This window comes from Silurus aristotelis (assembly GCF_946808225.1).
Source record: "Silurus aristotelis genome assembly, chromosome: 26".
NCBI lineage: Eukaryota > Metazoa > Chordata > Actinopteri > Siluriformes > Siluridae > Silurus > Silurus aristotelis.
In genome coordinates this window covers 9,676,649-9,688,936 of record NC_139599.1, presented here as the reverse complement: position 1 = coordinate 9,688,936, position 12,288 = coordinate 9,676,649, and the positions used below count along the sequence as shown (strand labels likewise).

At 38.4% G+C, this 12,288-nt stretch overlaps 2 protein-coding genes across 2 annotated transcripts in view; both read right to left on the bottom strand.

The window, feature by feature from the left end:
• The window catches only part of LOC310720668 (uncharacterized protein), a gene marked incomplete at its 5' end in the record, with an annotated part of 579,035 nt that overhangs the window by 445,934 nt on the left and 120,813 nt on the right, over positions 1-12,288 (bottom strand). The window lies entirely within an intron of this gene.
• Positions 1-12,288, bottom strand: part of lrsam1 (leucine rich repeat and sterile alpha motif containing 1) — a 21,646-nt gene extending 9,358 nt beyond the window's left edge. Inside the window, exons 1-14 of the mRNA XM_083531851.1 lie at positions 11,725-12,288; positions 11,550-11,606; positions 6,501-6,545; positions 5,374-5,451; positions 5,210-5,278; positions 5,036-5,120; positions 4,703-4,824; positions 3,709-3,799; positions 3,497-3,606; positions 2,258-2,287; positions 2,039-2,161; positions 1,340-1,479; positions 1,171-1,215; positions 682-752 (exon numbers count right to left, since the gene is read on the bottom strand). Coding sequence (XP_083387977.1) covers positions 682-752; positions 1,171-1,215; positions 1,340-1,479; positions 2,039-2,161; positions 2,258-2,287; positions 3,497-3,606; positions 3,709-3,799; positions 4,703-4,824; positions 5,036-5,120; positions 5,210-5,278; positions 5,374-5,451; positions 6,501-6,545; positions 11,550-11,606; positions 11,725-11,796 — 1,138 coding nt within the window. The 5' untranslated portion in view covers positions 11,797-12,288. The remainder of the gene's footprint in view (positions 1-681; positions 753-1,170; positions 1,216-1,339; positions 1,480-2,038; positions 2,162-2,257; positions 2,288-3,496; positions 3,607-3,708; positions 3,800-4,702; positions 4,825-5,035; positions 5,121-5,209; positions 5,279-5,373; positions 5,452-6,500; positions 6,546-11,549; positions 11,607-11,724) is intronic.

The following is a 12,288-nucleotide window of genomic DNA, read 5'->3' as shown; positions in this document are numbered from 1 at the left end:
AATTTGTTGGGATTCATACCAAAGACAAATCTACTGTATATATCAACATTTGCTTCTTAATCACTGTTTGAAGCAGGTGTGTAATACTGCTACATCACAGAAGAATACAATTTCTAATTAAAAAAGACAACTTAAACAGAATCATATATCTGTTTAAGATACATGAAGAACTTTAATCATCAGCAGGAGCAATCTTTAGTTTTATTATACCAACTTACTCAAAGTGGCTAAATTTCTTACCAACTATTTGGTTTTTAAAATTATTATCCTGCAAGGCTCCAGTCATCAACATTTAGATAAAACTACATGACCTTTTTGAATGAGACTTGAATTTATGTAATATATTCAGACAACATATTGAAAGAACTGCATTTTGGCTTCAATTATAAATGAGAATACTTGAGAAATCAGGTTCTATAATTTTCTCCCGTAAAATACAAATAAGGTAAATGTACAGTATTTAAAAAAGAAAATACATAAAAGATTGTTAAAGTCATTGGTTTTAAGCAGGATTGTCACTGGTTCTGAGAAAATATTTCATCTCCTGAAATTAGGCCAAAGTGAATGCTTGTAGCTAACAGCTCTGAGTGAATTAAATGCTTCTGATTTCTGAAAGTTATTTCATGTTGTGTATGTTATAAAAAATATTTTTTTAGTCTGCTGAACAACTTTGTATCTCACCTGCAACATCTTTCTTTCTCAGAGAACTGGCTTCCTCCTGTGTGATAGCAGTAAGTTGCTCCATTCGGATTCTACAGACAGGCAATGAAATATGTTTATAACTGGGTTTAGTTAAATGTTAAATTAATTCTGTTCTGTTTTATCCCCTTAAAATTGTGAAACCAGCAACATAATTAATAAGCACTTAACATAGACCTGAGGTCTCTTGATAATCAATCAAATGATTGCATATATAAGGCATCCTGTGTTCTTAGACAGGCTCCAGATCTGCTACAACCATGACCAAGATAAAGCAGTTACTGAAGATGGATAAATAAATGATGACGGCCAAAAGAATGCAGCTTAATGGATTGTCTGTGTGTGTGTTCCATACAGCTAACGTATCTGGCAGAGATCTATTTAAAGCAAATAATTTGTTTAGCACATTCTGTGTCTGTGCCAAATGTAATGTTCCATCAGGAAGATCAATAGACTGCATTATGCACTTACCGATCTTCCTCTAACGCCTGCAGAAATTCAGCACTTTTTGCTTGACTGTAGAAACAAATATTTTTTTAGAAAAAAGTCGTAACAATTTTGCTCTTTTTAAAAAAAATTTTTTTTTTAAGTAGCAACTGTTCAGATATTTTCACTCCACACACTCCTCTTGTTCTCGCACCGTTTGTTGTCCAGCAGCAGATTGGAGATACGGGTGGAGATGCCGGCTTCAGCCTGCCGGACTTTCTCCAATAGCTTCTGCCTCTCAGCTTCCTGGAACCTTTGCTGCTGGTTGACTCCCTGCTCTACACGCTCCTGCTCCTGCAATACAGAGATTATAATATAAAATTCTACACGTTAAAAGGGACTAAACATCCTGCAAAATCCTGAACTAATTTTAGTCCATGTGTTCACAGCGAACATGAAAAGATTCCCACTGGGCAAGTCTTTAAATAAATGTCAGGTATTTATAAAAACGTTTGTTTGGACATGAACATTTAACTGGATTCATTTATGTGACAGAAAAGCAATGCTTCATGCTAGATAGGCACTTTAATGATAGACGATCATCCTGCTGATTTTATGAAACAGAATTGCATTAATAATACATCCACTGAAAATATCTCTAAAGTTATTAAATATGAAAAATTGTCACTGACAATATTAAATTCACAACTGTTTAAATTTGTATAGATTAGTAAAACTGCAATCTGTTACACAGAAAATATGGCAGGTGCTATGTGTACCATGCCTGCAAGGGACTCGGGTTCCATCCTAGGCATAATGTTCCCACATTATGCCCCCTGTGCCATAATTCCACTGTGACTCTGACCAGGGTGAAAAATTTACTGTAATTAAGCATGTGAGTAAAAACAGATACCAGTTTGACAGACAGCAGCATCCCCTTTTTGCGGGAGTTGTTAAGAAGAAGGAGCTGTGTTTGCTCTCTCTGTTTCTCTTCCAGCTCCTTCTCAAAGTTCAGCTTCTCCATTTGCTTCTGTTCCTGATAGAACCAGACAGAACAATAATAAGAGAGATATCTAAAGTAACACAATACAAAAGTTCCTGCAATTACCCAATGAGTATGAATCCAACATACCTTTCTTTTCTCATAGTCCATAAATTTGCACTGTCAAAAAAAAAAAAAAAAAAAAAAAAAAAAAAAAAGGGAATGAGAATCAAAACATCAGTGAACATTTGCTGTGAACAACATTCACAGCAAAACAATAAATGGTCGTTTCTCCTCAAATATACAACTGGGGTTTCCTTTACCCCTTAGTCGTCAGCGCCGCCTCAGCGCAACCGATATCCCATTGTTCTCAGGTGTTAATGCTTAACAATAGATTAAATAAAACGGGAGAAGAGTAACCATGACTAATTATAGATTATTCTAAAGGTCTAAGCCTCAAGCATCAATTTCAGATCACTGTTTTTCAATGTATAACGAATGTATTTGCTGAATTTGTGTAAGCAATACAGTACACACAAACAACATGCATAAAAAAATGCACTACTTACACATTTATTGTAATAACGAGTCACAAACACATCCAATATCGCAAATCCCGGTTTATTTGGAAAGATAAGGCTCCAAATAAACAATGGTGTTGTAATTTAGATTATTATTCTTTTGTTTACGTTACAGTACATAGGTGGGTGTATTGTTTGTACAGTGGTACCTCGGGTTACGAATTTAATTCGTTCTGGAACACCATTAGCACCCTGAAAAATTCGTATACTGATACGAATTTCCCCATAAGAAATAATGGAAAGTGGAATAATGTGTTTCGAACGACCCCAAAAAATCATATACAGTATAAAAAAAAATAAAAAAAACAACCAATATAGACAAATATTATTTAGTATTTAGCATTTAATAATGCTCATTTGTTTTGTTACAAAATTTGACATGAAAGATCTCCCCACCAAACATTGTTCTATCTATCTATCTATCTATCTATCTATCTATCTATCTATCTATCTATCTATCTATCTATCTATCTATCTATCTATCTATCTATCTATCTATATATATATATATATATATATTAAATTTAGACTAACTCTTCTATTTTGTTTAAATATTGTATGTATAAGTTGTATTGCTGAAATAAGTGTTGCCTATTTGACAATTTGGACATTCACAATGCTAACTGGAGCCTAAAAACCTCTCAATTAAGTAAACTTGAGACATTAAACGCATCTTGTGCAATCGACAACACCTGGAGTGAATTAATTTATGAACAAGATATTGTAACATTTAAGCTCCCTTCTATCCCCTGATAGTTAGTCTGATGCTGTAAGTCTAATCTGCTAAATCAGTGAGCAAAACTCCCACCTGCCAGACTAAGTCTTCTCCATCCACACAGTCCGGACTCGGCTTGCTGCTATCATTTTCCAACACAGGCAGCAGATACTGTGAAGGAGGACAGTATTCTAACCCCAGTTCTGCAAAACACACCTTTAAAATTAACCAAAGTTACAGAAAATATTTGCAGTGTCTATTCAGATCTGATTTCTTTCGTATCTGTAGTAGAACTGTACTTTTACCTGAGCAGAGAAAGCGCTGGATTTCTTCTGTGCCTGATGTGCAGACTGAGGCAGGTGGGTAATTCATAACACATGCATCAAGAGTCAAGCTCTAAACACACACACACACACACACACACACACACACACACACACACACACACACACACACACACACACACACACACACAGAACAACCGTAAATAGACTGTTCAATCCAAATTGAAATAGTGTTACAGGGTTAAGGTTAGGGTAGCCTTTGAGTGCATAGTGTTAAAACCTAAGCATTTGGAACAAAGTATATTATATGAGCAATTATATATATGAGTGTTGTACTGAATATCAGCACAGCTGTGCTTGGGCTTAGGGCATGAAGCCATAGCTAATCAGACTTGCACTGACATACAGTTAATAGCATAATTGTAAGCGTGATAATGCTTTTAAACATTTTAGAAAAGCAAGCACTTAATAGTGTCTCTCAAATTTTACACACAGTATGACCAAATAGTGTGTTTATATACTTAAATTTAATTGTGGCTGCAAATGTTTTGTGTAGTACAGGGTAGACCATTGCATTGATGCAGGATTTACTAAGGGATACTAAGGAGTGAGAGACAACCTATAAGTATGCATCTTAACCACAGAAGAATAAGAATTAGGACATGTTGTAGCCTGTGGATCTCACAGGAATTAGATAAAGACCATTTAATTAATACCAAGCCATTTCTATGGGTACAACCAAATGCATAGATCAATGCTTAAACAATAACAAAAATAAATGCACAGCAAATGTCAATTTCGCTTAAATGCATGTTCCTGAACTGACAATGTCTTATTTCTACTGATACACAGATTCACATATTAATTTACAAAAGGAATTTGCTGATTAAGCTTAACTATTAAATGTGCAAAACTCCAAAATTGGAACCATGTCAACAAGAATCAAGTTAAGCTTTATCATCTAAAATATTTCCAATAAAGGGACCAGTTTAACATACAAAATGGTTTCATTCACCTCCAGGGTTCGAACATTGGCCAACTCTTTGGGCAGTTCTCTGATGCTGTTCTCACTCAGGTCCAGGGTGCGCAGACTGCTCATGCGTCCCACAGATGAGGGCAGTTCACGAAGGCAGTTCCCTTCACACAACATATTTTACACCTCATTATTATTTTTTTAAAGATCCATGAACAAGAAAAACAAGATGTACAGAATGCGGAAAGTCTGAAAATAGAGATTGGATTAAATGTCTGTCAGCATGGAGATTAGATTCTTTATACAATATAGAAAAACTCCCTTACATGTTACTAAGACAGACAGAAGTCTAATTTGAATTTGACAAAATCACACCTTTCATATTAAGCGTTTGTAGATTCCGAAGATCCCCTATAGAGGTTGGAAGTGCCTTGATCTGGTTGTTTTCTGCATTCAACACCTAGATGATGGTGTTACAATAATTATATTTGTAACAACAACAAAACACAAAAAATAGAAGACCACACAACAAAAAGTCTACCAGGCTACCTGGAGGAATGGAAGCTGTCCAATGTCATCTGGGAGTGAAGTGAGCTTGTTCTCATGCAGGTCCAAAACCTTAGGAATAAACAAAAGTAACAAAATGGATCAAGCTGGCACTTGGATTATAGATAAAATTATGAGTTCTATAAACTCCTTCCTGAATGTTTTACCTTTATAGTTGCTAGAGTGCTTATGGCACAGTTTTTAGGCATCAGTGACTTGAGCTCATTTCCACAGAGGATGAGCACCTGCAATAAATAAAGCGATATAACAAGAATTTACATTTTTACTCCAGCTTAAGCGATTTTTATCTTTCGGCTGCTCCTATCCTCGCCACCATGGATCATCTTTCTCCATAACACTGTCATCTACATCTGGCTCTTTCAAACCAACCACATGCATGTTTTCCCTTACCACATTCATAAACCTTCTCCTTGGTCTTCCTCTTTTCCTCCATCCTCAGCATTTTTCAACCAATGTACCCATGTCCCTCCTCTGCACACGACCTAACCATCTCAACTGCGGCTCTCTCACCTTGTTTGCAAAACCTCCTGCATGCATGCTCTAAAAAATCTCATTACTAATCCTGTCTATCCTCATCACTCCTGATTAAAATCTCAGCATCTTCAGCTCTTACATCCAGCTCCACCTCCTGTTTTTTTTGGTCAATGCCACTGTCTCTATATCATACAACATCGCAGATCGCAGGTCTCACCAACATCCTACAAACTTTCCCCTTCACTCTTGCAGATACTCTTCTCTCACAAATCACTCCTGCCACTCTTCTCCACCCACTCCACCCTGCCTGCACTCTTTTCTTCACTCTCCATTACTTTGCACTGTTGACCCCAGGTACTTAAAGTCCACCTTCACCACTTCTTCTCCCTGCAACCGCACCACTCCACTGCCCTCCCTCACATTTATGCACTTGTACTTAGACTGTCTCTGTCAAATTTACTCTCCACATTACTCTGTCTGACCTTGTCCATCAACCTGTATCACCACTGCAAACAGGAAAAGGCTCAGAGCCGATCCTTAATGCAATCAAACCTCCACATCAACCAGTCTGTCATTCCTACTGAACACCTCACTGCTGTCACACTGTCCACCCTCACAGTTTACCACCCTCACATACTTCTCTGCCACACCTGACCTCTTCATACAATACCACAACTCCTCTCTTAGCACGCCAGCTTAAGCAATATATATATATATATATATATATATATATATATATATATATATATATATATATATATATATATATATATATATATATATATATATAAAAACTTACCTTCTTCTGGATCACTTTGCAGATGGAGAAGACACTGGGTGGCACCTATGAATAATACACATTCTTTGAAAATAAGCAATACAAAACATAAGCCAGATCCATCAATAACAGTGTGTTACTGTACAGTTTACTTGTATAATACAGGTTGTGCACCTAATATCGAAACTTATAAAGTATGAGGTCATGTTTTCCTATTCAATGTGACCTAAAAGTTTTAAGAAGACAGTTTGAACGTAAAGTATTTACATTAAAAACTTGCAGAAAAAAAAAACTTCTTAATTTTATCTTCTCTATGTTGGTCTATTTTTAGACTCTTACAGTGCAGTGGGATTCAGCTCTTGCTACCTAGAGAGAGTATGCAAAATGCAGAAGCACTTTAGTCCTTTAGTCTAGAGGTCGACTGATTGATTGGCTGTCCGATTAATCAGGCCAATTTTTTTTTAAAAAATTTATTAATCAGCATCAGCTGATTGTGCTGCAAATTAAGCCGATTATTAGGCAGGCGCATCTGACACACCATACGGTGCGGGTACATTCTGCGCTTGCATGAAAGAACATAACTCTCCCATACCAGCAGGTGGCAGTAGTCTGTATGTGGCATACAAACAGGGAAACTGGAAATGTTAGAACTGTGAATAAAAAAAGCAAACAGCATTTACACCTGCCACAATCATTACTAAAGGATTTGTGTTTTTGTTTTCTACCAAGATGCAGTTATGTTATGTAAACAGTTATGTTGTTTATGTTGTTTTATGTAGCACCAGGGTTCTGGAGGAACTTTGTTTCATTTCACTGTGTACTGCATCAGCTATATATGATTAAAATGACAATAAAAGCTTCTTGACTTGACTTGCAAAGACAAGAGCAAAAATTACAAGTGTCTGTGAGTTCCCTCTTAACTCCATCATTGTTTGCATTTGTCAGTTCCTTTTATTTTTCTTCTTGCGTGCTTATTCGCTGAGCTGAATAGCCATTTGGAATTGTCTTTTTTCGCTGATGAGCTGAACCTCTAATTTAATGTGCAGACTCGTCCAAAAAACAGCTGATGCCGTCCGACTAGAGCCAACAGTGTGGAGAACACAGAGAAAACTAAAAGGTCTCCGAGCTCAAAATCCATCTAACATTCCTGACGCTCGACCATCAGCCTACTGTGTCCCGGGCATTATGTTCTTATCCTTCGTTCTTAATCTAGCCGTAGATATTTAATTGTTGAAATATAATGCTACATTTGAAGAGAGTCTGCAAGTAACTTTTTTCGCAGTGGTATTGTTAGCGAGCCTTCAACCAGCAGCAGTTTAGGCTTCAGGTAGACATGGGCACCAAAACAGAGGCAAGTGTTGCTCAATACATTTTTAATTCAAACAATTTTCTGTATCTCTTCTTATTAATTAACTGTTAAATGGGGGGGGGGGGGGGTCAGAGAACCATACTGGCCCTAAAAAATGCCATCATATATCGCCCATTGGCTGCCCTGATTTCTAAATATAATATCAGTCGACCTCTACTTTAATCCTTAGTTCAGCTCTGACATCTTCCCTTCTGTACACTCAGCTCAAACATATCAGCTTTCAAAGATTCAAATTTCATGCTAATATCACTATCAAGGTGTTTATCATTGCACACTGCTAACAAGCATCATATTGAATCACATTCTGGGAATTCAAGTCCAAAATTTGCTGCACCTGTAGTATTTTTCTAAACAATATTAAAGTTGAGCTTGTATCAAAGTATTTTACATTTATTTGTATATAAAAAAATTATTGTGCAGTTTTATAAAAACATGCAAATTGTTATGGGTTGGTTATTACACAAAAATAATTGATTGGACATTCTAATTGTGTTAACATTCTAAAAAAATCAAATAGAATTGATTTATGAATATGATATTGTGACTATTCTAAATTGATGTGTCCAGATTGTATTACTACACTTTGGCAGAGAGGGTGTGACTGAGCGCTGGTTTCTGCACAGGCTCACCCACCTGTGCAGAATTTTATTAATGCTTGTGCTCTCTTTCAGTGAGGGAGCAATACGAGAGAGACACTGACTTACTGACTGACTGACACACAAACTGTGAAAAATGTGTGTGCAAATATATACAGTAGTGTGAAAAAAGTGTCCTGATTTCTTATTTTTATTTTCTTATATTCTTATTTTTTTGCATGTTTGTCACAGTTTAATATTTGTGAATTTCTTTGTATCTCGGCATGATGTCTAGCTTTTGAGGAGCTTTTGGTCTACTTCACTTTGCCAGGCAGGTCCTATATAAGAGATTTCTTGATTACGAACAGGTGTGGCAGTAATCAGGCCTGGGTGTGAACTCAGATGTGATAAAATACAGTTTTAAAAACACTTTTTCACACAAGGCCATGCAGTTTTGGATTTAGTTTTCCCTCAATAATAAAAACCTTCATTTAAAAACTGCATGTTGTGTTCACTTGTGTTATCTTTTACTTCTTCTTCTTCTTCTTTCGGCTGCTCCCATTAGGGGGCGCCACAGCGGGTCAGCCATCTTCATACCACCCTGTCCTCTATATCTGCCTCTTTCACACCAACTACCTGCATGTCTTCCCTCACCACATCCTTGGCCTTCCTCTTTTCCTCCTACCTGGTGGCTCCATCCTCAGCATTCTTCTACCAATATAATTCATATCCCTCCTCTGCACATGTCCAAACCATCTCAATCTCGCCTCCCTCACCTTGTCACCAACAAATCCTACATGCGCTGTCCCTCTAATAAACTCATTTCTAATCTTCTCCATCCTCGTCACTTCCAACGAAAACCTTAACATCTTCAGCTCTGCTACCTCCAGCTCCACCTCCTGTCTTTTACTCAATGCCACTGTCTCTAAACCATACAACATCGCAGGTCTCACCACAGTCCTATAAACTTTCCCTTTCATTTTTGCAGATACCCTTCTATCACAAATCACTCCTGTCACTCTTCTCCACCCACTCCACCCTGCCTGCACTCTTTTCTTCACTTCTCTAACACACTCTCCATTACTTTGCACTGTTGACCCCAGGTACCTGAACTCCTCCACCTTCTCCACCTCTTCTCCCTGCAACGCACCACTCCACTGCCCTCCCTCTCATTCACACACATGTACTCTGTCTTACTCCTGCTGACTTTCATTCCCCTTCTCTCCAGCGCATATCTCCACCTCTCCAGGCTCTTCTCAACCTGCTCACTACTCTCACCACAAATCACAATATCATCTGCAAACATCATAGTCCAGGGAGACTCCTGTCTGACCTCGTCCATCAACCTGTCCATCACCACTGCAAACAGGAAAGGGCTCAGGGCCGATCCTTGATGTAGTCCAACCCTCACCCTGAACCAGTCTGTCCTTCCTACTGCACACTTCACTGCTGTCACACTGTCCTCATACATGTCCTGCACCACCCTCACATACTTCTCTGACACACCTGACTTCCTCATACAGTACCACAACTCCTCTCTCGGCACCCTGTCGTACGCTTTCTCTAAATCCACAAATACACAATGCAATTCCTTCTGTCCTTCTCTATACTTCTCCATCAACATCCTCAAAATCAAATAAGGCATCTGTGGTGCTCTTCCTTGGCATTAAACCATACTGTTGCTCACAGATGGTCACCTCTTCTCTCAGCCTGGCTTCCACTACTCTTTCCCATAACTTCATGGTGTGACTGATTAACTTAATTCCCCTGTAGTTACTGCAGGTCTGCACATCTCCCTTATGCTTAAAGATCGGTACCAGCACACTCCTTCTCCATTCCTCAGGCATCTTCTCACCTTCCAGAATCTTGTTTAACAATCTGGTTAAAAACTCCACTGCCATCTCTCCTAAACATCTCCATGCTTCTACAGGTATGTCATCTGGTCCAACCGACTTTCCATTCTTCATCCTCTTAATCGCTGCTCTCACTTCCTCCTTACTAATCCTATCTACATCCTGCTTTACCAACTCCACATCATCCAACCTTCTCTCTCTCTGATTTTCCTCATTTATCAGCTGCTCAAAATACTCCCTCCACCTTCTCAACACACTCTCCTCACTAGTCAACACATTTCCCTCTCCATCCTTTATTGCTCTAACTTGCAGCACATCCTTCCTAGCTCGGCCAATCGGTATAAATCCTTTTCTCCTTCCTTAGTGTCCAACCTCTCATACAGCTCCTCATATGCCTTTTCCTTGGCTTTCGCCACATCCCTCTTCACCTGCTGCCACATCTCCTTGTACTCCTGTCTACTTTTCTCATCACTCTGTCGATCCCACTTCTGTTTTGCCAATCTCTTTCTCCTTATGCTCTCCTGCACTTCCTCATTCCACCACCACGTCTCTTTGTCTTTCTTTCTATTTCCAGATGTCACACCAAGTACTTTTCTAGCTGCCTCCCTCATCACTCCTGCAGTAGTTTCCCAATCACCCAGCACCTCTTCACCACCACCGAGCCTCTATCTGACCTCTTCCCTGAACCTCACACTACACTCTTCCTCCTTCAGTTTCCACCATCTTATTCTTCTTCCAGTCCTCACTATCCTTCTCTTTTATCTTCGCCTCCAAAACCATCCTACAGACCACCATCCGATGCTGTCTAGCTACACTGTCCCCTGCCAACACCTTACAGTCTCCAATCTTCTTCAGGTTGCATCTCCTGCATAGAACATAGTTCACCTGTGTGCACCTTCCTCCACTCTTATACGTCACCCTATGATCCTCCTTCTTCTTAAAATAAGTGTTATCTTTTACTAATATTTAAATTAGTTTAATGATCTAAAACATTAAAGTGTGACAAACATGCAAATATATAAGAAATTATGAAGGGGGCAAACACATTTTTACACCACTGTATATGTGTGAATTTTATAACAACATGTACTATGTCATAAAATGTCTATTAACGGGTCACAATAAGTGCAAACTCAGGGAAAGCACACAACCTATAAAGATAAAACAATTTTTTTTTAAATTGATCTTTAACATTCAGATAAGAATTTGTACTGAGGCTGTCTTGAGAAATTATAGATATTTAAATGAAGGACATGAGCTGCTCGACACTCACCTCTGCAAGCTCACAGTTTGAAATGTCCAGGATGTCATCTGCTCCGGCTTCTTTAGACTGACAGAAGAACATACAGGTGTCTATCACATACACCGAACTACTATATAAACAATTTGTTAAGCAAAACTTAAAAATTTCATTAAAAAGCTTTAAAACCAGACTTTCTCCTACTGACCAGGCACAACTGATACTCCAGGCGTTTCCTGGACTCCACACTTGGTTTCTTCTTCTTGTAGAACAGAGGCATCCTGAAGCCACAAGCACTTCGCTGTCCTCCTGTGTTCAGCTGCTTAGTCCATACAAAACAGTTTCGAACAGCAGAATGTCATATGAGTGCCACAAAGTGAAAACAGCTCCCCTCTGACAGGTTTTACTCCAGCTCAATTTTTAACTGTTGCTGCCATAAGAGTCATAAACCCGGTAATAAGCCAATACAATACAGTATAATACAAAACAGTACAGTACAGTACAGTTAGCCAGTACAGGCAGGCACACGCTAACTAGCCTACTTTAATTTTAACCCACTTATTACAGGTAAGCAGGACGATGGCTAGCTAGCTATTATTTCAACACAAATAAATTAATACATTCCTATACTTCCCCTATTTAGAGTACCGCTCCGATTATTATCTATTCAGCCTGTCAATTTATTCAGCGTTAGAGATGTGACAGAAACAAAAGCGGTTTATCCGCGTAACATCTGATATCACTGACGCTAAACCGGATCTCGCGATACTTT